The following is a 16679-nucleotide window of genomic DNA, read 5'->3' on the forward strand; positions in this document are numbered from 1 at the left end:
CTGAAATTATGCACGATGCTTGTCTCTCGGGAAAGACAAGATCCATGGGCTTTTGATTCTTTGATCTGGTTCGCCATCGCCATCTTCTTCCGAAAGCTCGCAATCACAATCTAAACTCCTATCCACATGAGTCCCCCCCCCCCCATCCACAGACAAGCTCCTCCACGCGATTTGCTTCTCGTGGCTGCCTGTGCATCCGTGAAACTGGCGTCCTCCGCAGCCACTACTGTCGCATGCATCACTCACCTCCTTCCAGCTTTGCCCATTGCTGCAGTGATCCGTAACCGCACATGCACCCAAATTCTTCCCCGAGTCCCTATCCTCCTTCGCTGTCTTCTGCATCCTGCTCTCTGTACGTCTCTGTCCGTTTCCTCCTTCGCTGTCATCTCTTTGTAGCGCACCCCTGTAGAGCTTCACCTTTCCTCATCATCCATTATCGGTTGGGAGTTGTGGAGCTCGGCTTTTCCTTCTCTTACCTCGACCCAGCCGCCTTTCTGTCATCGTTGTCTCCCCACCTTCTGACGACTTCACGTTTTCTCGTTCGTATCCGGCTCAAGCTGTAGCTCTGTTCATCGACTCAAAGTTGCTCCTGTAAGTTTCGCCCGAATCGCCTCTGTGCCCTGTGTGGACGATTGTGTGGACGATTACAAGCCTACGTACCGCTTGCCTTCTTCATTTACTACAGTCTTGTAGGCGCTCCCACGTTGTCCTAGCTGGTTGCTCTTACGTAGTTGCTGCCGTGCATTTCGTAAGGCAGACATTCAAAGAAAACCACACGTTGAGGATGCTTTGAACACTCTCGCAATCATCGTGCACACGTTGGGGATGCTTTGAACACTTTTGCAACGATCCTGCTCATTCACGCTGTGGTCGAGCACACTTGTAGGAGACACACAATCGTTCTAGTTCGTCGAGCTTAAACTTTGCGAACGTCTCCTGTGTATCAAGAAAGAGGTTTGCATGTTTCCGAATGTTTAGTCTTTTCGGGCAGGTGGGAAGGGCGGAGAAGGAAGTGGCGGAAAGGGAGGGGTGAGGTCAAGGAGGTCCATTCTACGCAAAGCTGATTGCATTGTTGTGTTTCAGCAGAGAATCAATCATGTTGGAAGTCGATCAGCCTGGCGAGCTCCCTCTCATGAAGGAGTTGACTGCATTAAAAAAGACTAGGGGCCTCAGGGATCCATCGACAATATCCTCTTGGAAATCTCCCGTTCTAGGAGCGACTTCCTCAAATACTGAATTGAATTCCGAAAGACTAGAACCGGACGAAGGGGCTCTGAGGGATAATGGCGATTCGCGTGCGGAGCAATCAGTCGCTGGCAGTGGTCGAAGGGACGGCGGAAGGGTGACGGCCAAAAAAGGATCACTGAGATCTCCGCAGCTAGGCGAAGTCGATTCTAGGTTGAGTTGGGATTTGGGAAGAGAAGCGTTTGTTGGAACGGAGATCAAGGATGGAACCGAATCAGCTTTTCAACAACGAGAGAGTATCAGAGACCATCTCGAGAAGCTAGGAGTGCAGGGTGGAAATAGAGAACGGGTTCGGGCCGTGGGAGGGAGTTCTCTCTTACACAATTGGAAGGCTTCAAATCTGCAGGGGGCAGCTTCGGGAGCAGCAGGGACCAAGACAGAACAGGACGCAACAGATATGATCTCACACAGACAGAGCACTTCCGACGCTTTAAGGAATGACCGAAGTTCCTTCGAAAGCTTTGCTGAACTGAAGAGGTGTCTCCCTTCTCAGGAAGGAGGTGGAAGAGTTAAAGCTCCTCACAGGATAAGTAGCGTGGAGAGACTGTCCAAATCAAATTCTCAAATCCTCTCCCCTTTGGTTCTCAGCTCCCACGATGACATTCAGAAATTTAGCCAATCTCAGTCTCTTTTCACTCTGGAGGAGCCTTACAATGAAGAGGAGCAGTATCTGGAGGAGGAATTTCAAAGCGGTTTGGCTAAAGTGCAGAGACAGGTGTCAGCTCTGAAGGCGGGATCGACGTCTCATTCTCCTCTTGTACCAAGTGATGCGCGTCGATCAAGCAAGAACCAAACCAGCAGCACCAACACGAGATCTCCGCAGGGCTTCAGCTTTCCTGCTGATAGTATCACGCAGCGGGCTCAAAGTTTGATGCCAGCGCCATGGGAGTCTGAACTCTCGGAGTATGACATAGACTCTTTGGAGCTGAGGAAGGATAGTGGGAAATTTCACCATAGGGCCAAGAATCAGAGACAACCCAATACTCAGTCCGCTGGAAAGGAGACTACATTGACTCCCGATTTCCAAAAAGCCTTGAGCAGGAAGGTTGGCTCTGTAGCAGAACTGCAGTCCGAGTTGCAACAAGGATATGCTTCAGTTCTTTATTCTAGTAGGGGCTCAACCCTCCCAAAAAATCCTGGGATTGAACCTCTTCCTTTGCTTACTGAACTAGAAGATTACAGTGGGAGTGATGACTTTGCTGGGTCTTCAACCGATGACAGGCTGTCAACAAGTGAACTTCACGGGGAATTAGAGCTAGAGGCTTTCAATGCATCCGATGGTCGTCACACCAGGACGTTAGTTGAAGTTCCCAGCTCAGAAAGACTTCAGCTTGCTGTTTCTGAAAGCAGGCAGCTGGCCCTTCGTGAAGATAGACCCCGCAATTTAAGCCAGAAGTACAGACCCAAATTATTTCAAGAAATTGTTGGGCAGAACATAGTGACTCAAGCTCTTTCCAATGCCATATCAAAAGGGAAGATCGCTCCTGTGTATCTCTTTCAAGGTTCTCGTGGTACTGGCAAAACGTCTGCTGCAAGGATTTTTGCAGCTGCCCTGATTTGCATATCATCTGAGGACCAAAGGCCTTGTGGAATGTGCAACGAATGCATCACTGTCGCTTCAGGAAAATGTTCTGATGTTAAAGAAGTGGATGCTGCCAGCAATAACGGAATTGAAAGAGTGAAGATTCTTCTGGAACAGACTATTTCCGCTCCATCATTGTCACGCTACAAAGTGTTCGTCATAGATGAATGCCATATACTCACAACAGAAACGTGGAATGCACTTCTTAAAATTCTGGAGGAACCTCCCATGAATGTGGTCTTCATTCTCATAACAACAGAACCAGATCAGCTACCTCGCACCGTAGTGTCTCGATGCCAGAAATTTCCCTTCCCTAAAGTCAAGGATTCTGAAATAGTGAAGAGGCTCCAAAAGCTGGCTGCTCTAGAGAATTTGGAGCTGGATACCCAAACCTTGCAGTTAATTGCTTCAAGGTCAGATGGTTCACTGCGTGATGCAGAAACTACTTTAGATCAACTCAGCTTGCTAGGGCAGAATGTTAATTTATCGACAGTTTATGAATTGGTGCGTCCGCCTCTTACCTGTACCCAAAAGAGAAAAAAGAATAAAGACGTTTTTCAGAGTGTTTAACCATTTATAGTCATTTGTTTTCCTCTCAAAAAAAGAAAGGTTGTAATAAATGGTTTTAGATCATCAGTATTTCACGAGCAGTGATTATTGTGGACGAGATTCTATTCAGAAGTAACGAACTGTGTGTGAAACTTGAAAGGGGAGGTAAAGGAGGGTTGCAGTTCCAAAGCTCAGAGAAGCAGAAAGTGAGCACACTAGCACACCTGAAACTCTGTCTTGACACACCCGAAACCGTTAAGTGAGGACACTGGCACACCTGAAACTGTGTCTTGAAATACCTGAATGCATGTCCCGTTTCAATCAGAAGTATGAAGGTGTTATTACAATATGCTGATGCACCAGTGCAACTAGCATGTCTAGATGAAATGACATCCATATTACCTGAACTTTTCATTGGAAATTGTAATGGTGGATGAAGCTTAAAGTATCATGGGAAGGATCGAGTAAAACTGCCAGGAGAACAGGTGCTATAGTTCCTAACCTTGAGGCTGAAAGCATTCTGCATCTAGGCTGTTGCATTTGTCGATATGGGCTGCTCATATTGTGAAATGAGACTTCACCCAGTAGCAACGGTAATGGGTAAAGTTGATGGGAACTTTACTCTGATTACCAAGGCTCAGAGTGAAGTTCACAGGCAAACAAGAACTGTAGGGTGTAAGTTTGATAATGAAATCATTCTCTATTGGTAATGAATTCTACCTTCTTGGTAGATCTTTTGGACTCCATTTTTGACACTCTTTAGCCAAGGATTAGCTCTGATCGAAGCTTTAGCACCCAATGAATGCAGCGGGATCATGATTTCTTATGGGGACGTGTAATGTTTTTTCATGTTTCAGGTATTATATAATGGTGTCTTTTGACATTGATACAAAGTTGGGTGCTGTTTAAAATTCCCTTTGGATCAGCTCTGCTGATCATTGTTGCTAGCCCTCATGAAAACTGTTCTTTGCCACTATGAGAACTTGTCGTATGTGTGCATTGTCCAAAATAGGTACATATTTACACTGCCCATATAAGGAAAAAAATCCTTTCCTTATTGGGTTGGTCATTAGAACATGGTTTGGGACTGGAATGTAGCATTTTGGCCAACAGCTCAGGATCGATACTCCAGAAAGAATACTAACTTTTTATAATTGAGTCTTCTGATCTAGCTTCCTCCTAGGCTTAATTGTTCACTAGTTGGTCTACTTTTGGGTAGTGAACCATCTCTAATTATTACTTGTAAAAGAAGCTTTCTAGGAATTTGCATGCAAAGAAGTGCATCAACTTTGAACACAAATAAGAATACTCTCTCTGTTGAATTTTATAGTGGCCACCTCGGATTTCTTTCTTCATAGACTTATCGTGAACCATTTTACTCATGAAAGAAGGATTACGATCTTTCCGGGCCTCTTGCTTATGAAGATCTCTCACACCCTTGCCAGACAGCAGGCCTTCTCAACCGTAAGGCTCTGGCACCAAATATAGGAATTTGCATGCAAAGAAGTGCATCAACTTTGAACACAAATAAGAATACTCTCATCAAATAATCAAGCTCACATACGATATCAGCTCAAAAGGCGACTCTTCTTCAGAGAACACAAGATGATAGTAATAACCAAAAAGCTCTTTATTGAAAGCATTCTATTAGATGACAGCAACTCATCCCTACGGGGCTTTTTGCTGCGATACAAAATCAAGAAGATTCAGAGGATCGACTCTGCTAGCGACACTAGTAATGAGCAGCTGCTCTAACAAACCTACAGCTAAAGACCGATATGCTTGACAGAGAGAATGACTCTCATAAGAGAGCTCTGGACGTCTCGGCCTTCCAGAACGTCGTCTCGCCACCTTCATAGGAGTCTCCACCAGAATGTTCACTGCCATCCACCACATGTATTCCTTTGGACAAATGTCGTCCATGCATGAGCCAACAACTGAACCACCCAATCACATGTCTCCATCGAGCATGGACCAATCCCTAAGAGACCACCAGCACCTACAACCAATCACACGATACCTGAACAAAACCACTCTTTAACCTTAGCAAGTAAACACCCCCCCATGAGGCTTACTGCCAAAAAGATTTAGTTATTTGTTTCAGTACCATTATCGGCATGATACTAGCATCACTTGCTCACCCTCTATCACGCTTTTGTACAATATTGTTTTGACCTATGTAACAATCCTCACACTCTGTTCTTTTTCCCATTACATGGCTCAGCAGTTTCTACTTTTAATGTATGGAGAGAATGCAAAGCCTTTGTCTGTGGCTTAAGGTGCAAGTATTGCAGGTTTTTGGCTGTATCTGTTGCAGTTTTCTTGTAAGGATTGTTATGAATGTATTTCAGTACAGAAATATTTATGGATCTCATGTTATTCAAGAATTGAAGATTGATGATGGTCATTATAAGGTACTACTCTCCAGAAAGGTCCATTAATGCTGTTTTTAAAAATGGATGTTCAGGTTGGTTCTGCATCTGATGAGAGCATGCTGAGCCTCCTGGATTCTGCTCTTCTAGCAGATACAGTGAACACAGTGCGGAGAGCAAGGGAGCTGGTAGATTCAGGAGTAGAACCATTATCGTTGATGTCTCGACTAGCTACTTTAATTACAGATATACTTGCAGGCAGTTACAAATTCACAGACAGAGAAAGAAAGGGGTTTTTCCGCAGACAAACTCGTAAGTACAATTATGTGTCCTCAAAGGTTCTGGTAATATGATATGATCAATACAATTAAGGGTTGATGATTGTCTGCTTGCAACTTTGATGTGGCTATAATTGTGTGACTAGGGCTCTATATTGCTCATCTGTTCTCGTAAGTTGTGCTATGTGATTTTGAATCTCAACCATATTTGGAACAGTTTCAGAAGGAAAGCTGGAGCGACTGCGCATGGCAATGAAAACCCTTTCTGAGGCGGAGAAGCAGCTTAGGGCTTCTAATGATAAAATAACATGGTTGACAGCAGCATTATTACAGCTTGGTCCTGATCGCTCTTCTATGATTCCTACATCATATGCTGGCACAAGTGTTACACAGAGCCCAGTTGCCCTTGATGATATTGGTGACAATGATGTAGAATTCGAACATGTGTCTGACGGCAAACAAATTTGGGATAATGATGCAAATCTTAGTCAGAATATAACCTTAGACTCTCTGCCCATCCCAGAGTCTGAGAATATGAGAACTGGGGATAACAATTACAGCATGTCCATGCAGTCTTCTACCCAAGGTCCTCATTGGAGTGTAAAAAGCAGCAAGGACATGCTGTTGCATGGAAAACTGCTTTCTGCTGACAGGCCTCCAATGTATAGCAAGTCTTTGCAAAAACCCTTACAAGTTACAGAGCAGCCACATCTTGGTGAAGCTTCATCCACTGATCGAATAGATTTGGAAGGTAATAGAAAAGAACAAGTGCTGAGTCCAACAAAGCTGGATGAAATTTGGGCTAGAGTTGTGGAGGGATGCCGACCTCTTCCTCTAAGGCAGTTGTTATATACTCATGGGAAACTTCTATCAATCTCTCTGTCTGAAGGTACCTACCTCTCTCTCTCTCTCTCTCTCTCATCCATCTCTCTCTCTCTCTCTCTCTCTCTCTCTCTCTCTCTCTCTCTCATTTCAATAGTCTCTTATTGGTTAACCAATAAGAGACTATTGAAATGAGAGAGAAGAGACTATTGAAATGAGAGAGAGAGAGAGAGAGAGGGGGGGGGGGCGGTGTCTTTTATTTTCTTTGTAGAATTTTGGACTTTAGAACAACAAAAAATCTAAATTTGTATGATTGGATATATTCTAGTCTTACAAAGGTATAGATACAAGATTTCCAGCCATGCGAATTCCATAAGTGATGGAAGAGTGGCCCATGTGGGAGGGACTGTCCTCTTCTAGACAATTCTACACAGGTAAGGCCAGTGATGTAACTGGCAAGGGGCCTGGAACACTCTCTCACTAACAAAGCCTGTCCTAACTAATGAGTGCATTTCATCTTCGTGCAGTAGTCTCTTAGCTCCTTTGGTAAGCCACAGCAATACGTCTCTACTTGCTTAGAGAAAGGAACATGCCAGTTAGATCTTACAGGCAACAAAGCCGCCCAAAATTTACTATTGTACTCCTTGAGATCTCGGGAGTGGATTGAATTTAGTTCATGCTAGGCAGTCGTGATGTCAACCTCAAAGGTTGTGGTAAGCCACGCAGCTGAAAAAACTTGTTTAAAGCCTACCCAAGTAGTAGGTGCAGTGTTTTGCATGAGCATAGTGGTCCACCACTGGAGAGCATTACCTCTTAAGAAAACTTATGGCGCGACATATTTTAGATGACTCAGAAAAAATTTCCTCCAGTATAGGTTGCATCAAACTAATGGAGAAAGGTCAAAGCCTTAAGCTTATCTTGAATACCACTAAACGTCTCGAATTCGACCGCAGCTCCAGCTTCTTTATAGTCTTTCAATTCCCCTTTCGGTGCCAAATTATCATATGCATGTGTGTGAGCAAAAGGAACAACACTCACACTGTCTCCAACACCAACACCATGAGGCAAAGCTGAATTATTCAGACCAGCTCTTGAATTTTGCATATTTGGCATAACCATGTTACCTGTCGCTGCATTAGGCATACCCGTTTGCATCCCTGGGGCTGCCCCAACATTTGCACACATTAAATTCTGTCCCATGGGCTGCATAGTAGGCTGAAACCCCCCCATTTGACATGCAGGCATACCACAACAAATTGTGCTTGAGGGCTGACCATAGCCCGAAAAACCAATCCTCTATCGAAATAACTCTGTTGCACAGGGGGTGCAATAACTCCTTGCTGTCCAGAAACTATGGACTGAAAATTATTTTCTTGATTTGGCCTCGGAATAACATTAGATTGCTGCAAACCATAGGGTTTTTTTTTTTCAAGAAAATTACTTCATTAAGTATGAATGAAAACCGCGAGAGCAAGCTCAAATGTGGGAGTACATCATGCTATGCATGAGGGGAAAAAACAGCTCAAAAGGAGCTAATAAAAAACCAAGGCGGAGTATGTGAGCTTTCATTTGAACTAGAAAGCCCCGTTTTCTTTGCTCTTAAAAAGGAGATCTAAGCCCTCCAAGATCAGGCCTTTGTTTTGGACAGTTTTGACAATGTTGTGAGTTTGGTGCTACATTAGATGCTACTTTAGCATTTCTGATGTTTTAAAGTATTGAATAGCATCAGTACAATTGTGGCTACAACTTTCCTTTAGGTTGCTATACTTGGATTTGCTTGGAATACTTTCATTTAGCCACTTGTATGAAGCATACAAGTTGAAGTATCATTTCCATTATGATTTTTAGTATGGAATTTGGTTACAAGTCTTTGCTACTCCAAATGCTTGTACTTTGAAGCTTTTCAGCTTTTTCTAGCCTTGTAAGAGAGTAGACACTGCCCATTTTGGGTTAGACCCTCTCATGGCTACCTTCTTGAATATTGATAAGGTCAATGGTAAAGGCTTTCACACATGGCAGATGAAAGTTAAGTTTGCATTGATGAGGGAAAACCTCTAGGGCCTTGTCAAACCTGCTTCAACTTCTTCTTCAACAACCTCTAATGCTAGAGAATCCTCAGCTCCTACACGCCCGGCACGAGATCCTGCTAGAGAGGAGAAAGCCTATGGCATTATTGCTCTTGGCTTAGGAGATGACTATATTCATCACATTTCTGATTTGGAGTCTCCTTCTGAAGCTTGGCAGAAGCTTGATATTATTTTTGGTGCTAGCTCTCACATCTCAAAATTGTCACTTAAGATTGCTTTCTTTGAATTGAAGATGGCTAGTGGCACTCCCTTGGCTGCCCATGTTAATCACATGCGGAGTCTCATGACTCAACTTGCTTCTATCAACTCTCCAATCGCTACAGATGATGCAATGGCAGTATTGCTCAAATGTATGCTTGAAGATTATGATCATGTTGTTACCACATTGAAAAATCTTCCTAATCCTACTCTTGAAGGCCTTATTACTGCTCTTCAAGAAGAAGAAAGGCACAAGGAACTCCGAAGAGGCAATCACACAGCCTATGCCATAAAAACTCAAATGGGCAAGTTTCAACCTTGCAAACATTGTGGGAAGCTAATCACCTCTCAAAAGATTGCTTCAAGATCAATCCTTGCAAATATTGTGGCAAAAACAATCACCATGAAAAGTTCTGTAAGGCCAAAAAGAAAGCAACTACAAAACCAGAAACTGCCAATTTACTTTCAGTTGATGTGCTTCCACAAGATGAGGCCTCCTATGATGATTATGCTTTTTGAACCATCTCCATATATGTTCCAGATCTCTCTTTTATGTTGAGTCAAGGTACTCTTCCTGGATAGTCCTCCAAAATGAATGGAATAAACTATTGTGTTCTTTGTAAACACCTCTGGTCACCATATGATGTAGGCCATGTGTATGTGTTTTGCTCCATGGTACCTCCTGCAGACATTGTGTGCATGTACATGTAGGGGAGATAACCATTAGAAGGTCTTCTGTATACCTTTGTTTACTTCACACCCTTGGAAACCCTTGCTAGCATGAGATCCTGGCCATAGATTTATCCTTGACCACCATGAGATGGCATGAGAAACTATGAGACTAGATGTATCCTTGACATAGCCTGAGGCATTCCCTTGAGGGGGGGTTTGATGGGATATCTCAAGGTGTATGCCTCAGGCACACCTTGGGTTCTATGTGTGTGTGCTAGAGGCACAGTTAGGTGCCCATAAGCACTATTAGGTGGTGGTAGATGCCACATAGGATTGTTGAGAGATTCTAGGAGCTGATTGAGGAGATGATTGAGAAGATGATTGTGAAGCTTGGTGGCTCATGTAGAGGTGCCTACATATGGATCTCACCTTTCTTCATTCCATAAGCAAGCAAGCATTCTCATTTCGTGTTCAGCTTCAGGCTTTCCTTTCACTTCTTCAACACTCCCAAGCCACCCTGGCTACAACATCTGAGGTGCCATCTAAACCGCTCCATAGGAAGTTCCTGATAGGTCTCATGAGCTGAGCGATACAAGATCTAGACCTGCACCAACAAGAGCAAACGAACCAGGCAGTGGCCAATAATACCTGGTTCACAACCGCAACTCTAGATGCAAGGTTAAGTGTGGCAGAACTCCAAAAGATGAGTTTCCTCCTGATACTCTCCAACACGGGAGCAAACTGTTGTGCTAGAGAGATGCCCACCTCAACCTAGCATCCCAGATATCTGACTTCTAATCATATTGTTGGTTCTAACTTCATACTCTGGGTGATTTATGCTTTTTGTAAAAGTGTTCAAAAAATTCTTGGCCAAGGCTTGTTAACGCATTTGTCTTAAATCCAGATGCGATTTGCCTTTAGGAAGGCCAAATAAATGTGTTCCAGTAGAGAGCTTTCTAATGAGAAAGAAATCATATGGTATTGCTTATTACGATTCAGGATGTACTTTGAAAATCTTCTCTTCGTTTTATTTTTTCATCCAAAAGCATAGTAAGTGATCCTTCCAGTAATTCGATGCTTACGTCAAGGCATAGAGCATGTCATTAATGCTCTTAGCAGTATGCGAGATTCTAAGATTTCATTCAGAGCTTGAGACAGCAGAGGAGCTCATTTATAAACTCTGAACATGTGGTAATTTTTTGACCATCATAGTGATGTAATATTTATTCATGATCGGCTGTCTTTTCTGGAATCTGTTGTTCCTGATATATCGAAACTAAGCAGCTTAAAACAGACACGGAGCAAGAGAGTTCGACCTCACTCTTTGCGCGAGCATCCATGGGTCCCATCCTTCCAGATTACAGGCTAGGGACTGGATGTTCTCTGCTCTACCTGGAGACCTCTCAAGGCACCTCACAGATGTTCGTCTGCTTAGGTGAGGATTCTTCCAGGTTATTTTTGACTCCTCAGAGGTATCAGGTATAGTGCTTCAGGCTAGTCCGTTAGCACTTAGTTCTAGGAGGATTTTTTTGACCCTTTCTTCTTGGGGTTTGATTCTATCAAGGAGGATAGCCAGACAACGTCACTCTTTATCAGATTTCCCATCCTTCCTCAAGTGTACCATCGACTATTGCATTCCATTGGAGTTGCCTTTGGGATGGTTGCCGAGATCCCCCTCTCCCTGGGATGCCTTCCTTAGCAGCAGAGGTAGTCAGGTCGGATGGCACACCACGTGTTAGGGTCATTATCTCTGACCCTAACATGTTGGATGACCACATTATGCTTCATCATCCAGATGGCTCCTTCTTCAGATAGATAGTTGAAATTGCAGGGAGACACGATCAGTGTAGGATTTGCAGGATCCTTGGGCACTTTGCCAGAGATTGCCCAAGGAAAAGAAAGAAGAAAAGACCTAAAAGGTCCATGGGCATGCCTCATAGCTCCACCCGACCTGGACCTTCCTCACGACTAGCTCCTTCCTCTTCCCGTGCTGATAGACCTTCGACTTCATAACCAGGACCGTCAGCCTCTCGTCCTGGTACTTCTTCAACGCAGCTAGCGCCGTCAGCCTCTCGTCCTAGTACTTCTTCAGCGCAGATAGGATAGTCAGCACGTCTTGTTTCTGTCGTCCCCCGTTGGATGCCTGTCAGAATTGGGGAGCCAGTTCCGCCTTAGGCTACCACTGATGGCACCGTGGACCCGTCTCTTCAGGCAGGAGACATTCCTGTCCTAGTTACTTGTGCAGATGAGACTGTTCTGCTCCTTCAGGTGTTCATGTGCAGGAGTGCTCACCTAGGGAGATTCTTACGGCAGACCCATGCCTTACTTGAGAACAACGCCAAAGTCATGGCCGAGGTCATGTTGCATGCTACCGAGGTCTTGCAGCACCCCCCTCCTTCTCTTCCACTTTTGTCTACACTTGATAGAGGTAAGGGGGTTATTGGTTCCACTCCTCCTTCCGCAGGGCTCCTTCGCACTCGTGAGCCAGAGGTACTTCACAAGAATTCATTTTTAGTTCTTGCAAACTTGGCTGAGTTTAAGGCAGAGGAGGAGTTTGTACCCTCTACCCTCGGGGAGCACATCTTTTAGACATCCGTGGACAGAATTTCCCCCTCAGTAGGTGTGGGTGTGCTATCCCTAGTTGACTTCCCTCCTCTTGATAGTAGGAACTTTTCTCAGGAGTGGGCTTTCTCGCTACCGGGTCGGGTAGGATCTTCCTTCCAGCCTCTTCCTCTCGCAGATGAGGATTGTCAGTTGGAACGTTCAGGGCCCTGGGGGTGTACCTCACCGCTGCCGTAGGCAGCTAATTCGTAACCAATTGGGAGACCCATTGATATTCTTATGATCCAAAAACACAAATTGGATGTTAGGGATTGTGCCAAGTCGGCTAAGCTTCTTCTCTGAGGCCATACTTTTTGGTCACCCGCCTTGGGCATCAGGGGAGGTATTTGCATCTTTGTTTCTTCGTCTATACTCCCCTTGGTGATTGGACACGGGATCATAGTCCCTTCCAAAGCTTAGTGGATTGTACTTTTGATTGGTAGGCATAAGGTTGGTCTCTTAAACCTTTATGCACCCAATTCTAGAGGGGATTGTGTCCTTCTTTGGAAGGAACTGCTCTCTTGGTCACATATTGCAGAGGCTTGGATTATAGGGGGTGATTTCAACATGGTTGAAATGCCCTCAGATAAAAGGGGTGGTAGGGAAGGTGGTATCCACTCCTTAGAGAGAACAGCTTGGGATGCCTTCCTTTTTCAGTATAGTGGCAGGGATGCTTGGCACGATGATGCTTTTCACATTCAGCCACATTCTCTCTTGTTTTCTTGGTCGAACATGAGATTGCAGATGCCTATCCATGCACGGATTGACATATTTTATGTGGATGATTGGGCTCTTGACAGAGGTGGTACCGTTAGCATTGTAGATGGGGTGTCCACTTTGCATCATTTTCTAGTATCTCTGATGGTGTCAGATCGTCATGTGAGGGGCCGCTTTGCCATTGTTAGGATTCCAGATGCCTTTTATGCTGGTTGAGATGGACTTACCCCCTTATTTTTAATTACTTTTTGGGACCAGATTGGGGATCACATTACTTCAGCCGTGCAACTCATCTTTTGAAAAAATCACTGATTTTGCGGCCGGTGGGAGTGGACGGAGATTGGATGAAGGCAGAGCCATCGCCAATCGAGGTGGGTAAGGCTGACTCGAACACTTGAAAAAGATACTAAGCTGCCCAGGAAGGAAGGAGGAGGAGGATGAGAGGGGCTGCCAGGAAGGAGGAGGCAGCCGGGAGGAGGAGACGGATAGGAGGGAGGGAGAAGGTGGCTGAGGGGCTGCCGGGGAGGAGAAGGCAGCAAACCCTTTTCCAATTTCTGCGTTTCAAAAGGTGAGGCAACGCTGGCCAATTCTAGACCATGATCGAGATGGAAACATTTTTTCACTTATCAAAAGGGACCAACATCCTTTCCATCAACTTTTATATGTTGTTCGACAATGGAAAGTATTTTCACTATTTATGGCCCTCGGTGAAGCTAGGAGGTCTGATTTCTTTTATTCTTGCAACTATAACGTATATGAGTGGAGGCTTACTTTGTCATATGTAGTATTGTTGAAGGTGAAGCATAGATATGATAGCTTGCTGACAACAGTGTCTGACGAAGCTTTATGTGGACTTTTCGGAAGTCAGGCTGCATGCACTTGGTTCCAATTCCTGATCTCAAGTTTGGAAGGAAATATGACTTGTATATATTCTTCCATTTTACCTTGGAATGAAAATGGGCATGCTCCTAGATTCATCTAAATATATATGTTCGGTTTAGAGTTTTCCTGTACTTTCCAGTGCTCAAAGATGGGTGTGCAGCCTAAAGCTGAATGAGTCTGTTCTTTGCATTTACTTATAGAAAATTGGATTCAGCATGGTTATTCTTTCGTTTTCCAAGCTTCTATGTTGTTTGTAACGTTGACTCCATGGCATGACAACAGCAGGGTATACCAATGTGTGTGTATTACCTTTTTCAAACGAATCATATTGACATATATACAAAATTGTTTGCAGTTGATGCTATTGTCCAGTTGGAGTTCGGCCATCCTGAGCATAAATCGAGGTGTGAGAGATCTCGGAAAAGCATTTCTAACCTGTTTGAAGCAGTACTGGGATTTCCTGTGGAAGTAAAAGTAAGCCTTGCTTCCCTTCCAGCAGAAGAGAACCCAGGTACTAGAGCTTGGAATTCAGCAGAATTTTCCAGATCACAAGAAGTTTGTATGAAACGATCCGATGGGGTTTCTAGCAATGATGGCAGCTTGAAGGCAGAGGATGTTGAGCTTGAGGACAAATCTTTGAATTCTCGGAAGAATAAAGGAGGTGAAATGAAGAGAAATACAGCACGTCAATCAAATGCTGCTGAACGTTTCCCTGCAATACCAGAAGCTTCTTTTGGTCCTCCTTCTAAAGATACCCAATATTTTAAAACAGCGAGTCCAAATTGGAACAGCAGCCTGGAGAGTGGAGGCCGACCCGGGCATGTGGATGCTAGAATACCAATGGAAGAACAATTAGAAAGTGCTTGGCTTCATGAAGCCAGAAGGTTCTCCCCATTGGCCTCATCAGCTTGTGGGGATCTGGCAGATTCGCAAAAGATGCAGAATGAGTCACGACATCAAGATGGAGCAAGAAGTTATCAACAACCAGCTCCCCTGCAAGACATGCCTGCAACAATGAACAGCTACATGCAGGACAGAGAGTATGAGAATACAGATGGTTTATCCAGTAATGACCATGTTCTGTCACCAGAGTCTCATGAAATTACTAACTTATGTGATGAACTTGAAGAGGAAAGCCAGTAAGTCAAAATCTGAAAATCTCAATGCTTGATTATGTTATGTGTGCATTTTGTTGTACATGTGCTGTTTTTCAGGTCTCCTGGTAAAATTTCAGTTGAGATTAGTTTTTTATTGGAACATAGAAATGGTCCCTGTGTTGTATGTGAATTGGAAAGGTGTAGGTCAGTGGTATAGCATAGGGTCAAACTAGTATGCTAGTATAATGTGGTATTATTTATCCTGCAAGGTATCATAATATTTAGTGAAAGATTCAGGAATTCTTATATAGCTTGTTCTGTTTCAGACAAAGACGTGGCAGTATGGAGGGACGTCACTCTTGTCCTGTGGATGGACCAAGAAGCAGTGATGCAGGTTCACAAAAAACGAAGGGCAGCACTTTAAAAATGGTCCGTCGGTTGACAATGAGGAGTCGCATAAGGTCTCTGCCTAGCAGTGATCAGAATTCACCAGATGACAAAGGTATTGCTTCAAGGGTCCCCAGGTTTTCTGCAAAGTCTGAGTCAAGTTTGCAGAAAAATGTCGACCCCAATCAACCAGGCGAGACAGCAGCAGATGCCTCAGAACAGCCTTTGGATCTGCTGGAAGCTGGCAACAGTGCATCAGCTCCCAAGAGAAAAAGTAAATTAAAGGGGGCAGCAGGAAGTTTTGCCAGGTTTTTTCAAGGGAAGCTGACAAGGGAAGTGACGGAGAACTAGTCATTTGTGTTGCAAAACAAAAGGAGTGGACTGTATACTTGGTTAGTGCTCATGAAATAGCTCTTCATACTGTCCTTGAAAGGGTTCTGCCACATCTTTAGATTAATGTGATGGCTCAGATGTCTCTGAAGGACTCAACTGTACAGTATCAATTTATATATGATTCGATTTATGCAAATTTGGACTGGCAGACTATTCGCTTGAATAGGAGACTTTGCAATTGCATTTGTTGGATTCAATCTTTGCTGCTGTATTTTATGCTTCAAATTTTTCATGTGCACCTGCAATGGTGTGCTTGCTGTTGTGAACAAGGGCAAACCTTAAGTCTGGTTGCTCTCAAATTCAAGAGTTCGAATAGCAGAAGATTTTGTTAGTCCGAATAGCAGAAGCTTTGCTAGTGTAATTGTAGAGTCAAGTTGAAACTCAACTCTGTAGGGTGTGCAACGAATAATTAGTGCTTTCAGCTGAATTGGAGCATGCCAAATAAACTATTGCTCTATTATGGCTCTGAACAAAAAGCGAACCTAATGAGCCATTTGCTGAGCATAGCAACATCAAGGTTTTAATTTTGGGGCCCCTCATGTATCTTCTTTGCTTCGGTGGGGTTGAAATCATACTGCAAGGGATTGAGTGGATTTGTCAGCTTGCATAGATTCTTGCTTCACCCTAGCTCATGATCCCTACCGGCAGCCACTCACAATCGCATCCTACAGCCATCAGCGTTCATACTGTTAGAGGTCAACATCTTTTGATGTCACCTAGAGAGAGGGCCTTGCTTGTGGGTGTGCCCGCCCAGTGAGTGAGGGTAGCGTAGAGAGCTAGGGCCTGTGTTGTAGGTG

At 44.2% G+C, this 16679-nt stretch overlaps 1 protein-coding gene across 4 annotated transcripts; it reads left to right on the plus strand.

The window, feature by feature from the left end:
- The first annotated feature begins 271 nt into the window (after positions 1-271).
- LOC147906211 (uncharacterized) lies at positions 272-16025 on the plus strand. 4 transcript variants are annotated; one of them, XM_087377131.1, is made up of 6 exons: positions 272-591; positions 1087-3331; positions 5844-6060; positions 6244-6915; positions 14361-15144; positions 15429-16025. In XM_087377131.1, the coding sequence occupies exons 2-6, from the start codon at positions 1097-1099 to the stop codon at positions 15838-15840; spliced, it is 4320 nt and encodes a 1439-aa protein (XP_087233257.1). In that variant the 5' UTR covers positions 272-591; positions 1087-1096; the 3' UTR covers positions 15841-16025. The 4 variants fall into 4 exon arrangements, with proteins under 4 accessions (XP_087233257.1, XP_087233278.1, XP_087233270.1 ...); XM_087377152.1 differs by having other exon boundaries at positions 431-591; positions 1084-3331; XM_087377144.1 differs by lacking the exon at positions 272-591 and adding an exon at positions 633-954 and having other exon boundaries at positions 1084-3331.
- The last annotated feature ends 654 nt before the right edge of the window (positions 16026-16679 follow it).

This window comes from Dipteris shenzhenensis, chromosome 1 (genome assembly GCF_047967505.1).
Source record: "Dipteris shenzhenensis isolate YYH24624 ecotype China chromosome 1, Dip_SZ_1.0, whole genome shotgun sequence".
NCBI classification, from domain to species: domain Eukaryota; kingdom Viridiplantae; phylum Streptophyta; class Polypodiopsida; order Gleicheniales; family Dipteridaceae; genus Dipteris; species Dipteris shenzhenensis.

Coding starts and splice junctions, on each gene's coding strand:
- LOC147906211 (XM_087377131.1), top strand. CDS start 1,097: ATGTTGGAAGTCGATCAGCCTGGCGAGCTCCCTCTCATGAAGGAGTTG. Junction 6,061..6,243: donor GTTTTTCCGCAGACAAACTC/GTAAGTACAATT, acceptor TATTTGGAACAG/TTTCAGAAGGAAAGCTGGAG. Junction 15,145..15,428: donor GAACTTGAAGAGGAAAGCCA/GTAAGTCAAAAT, acceptor GTTCTGTTTCAG/ACAAAGACGTGGCAGTATGG.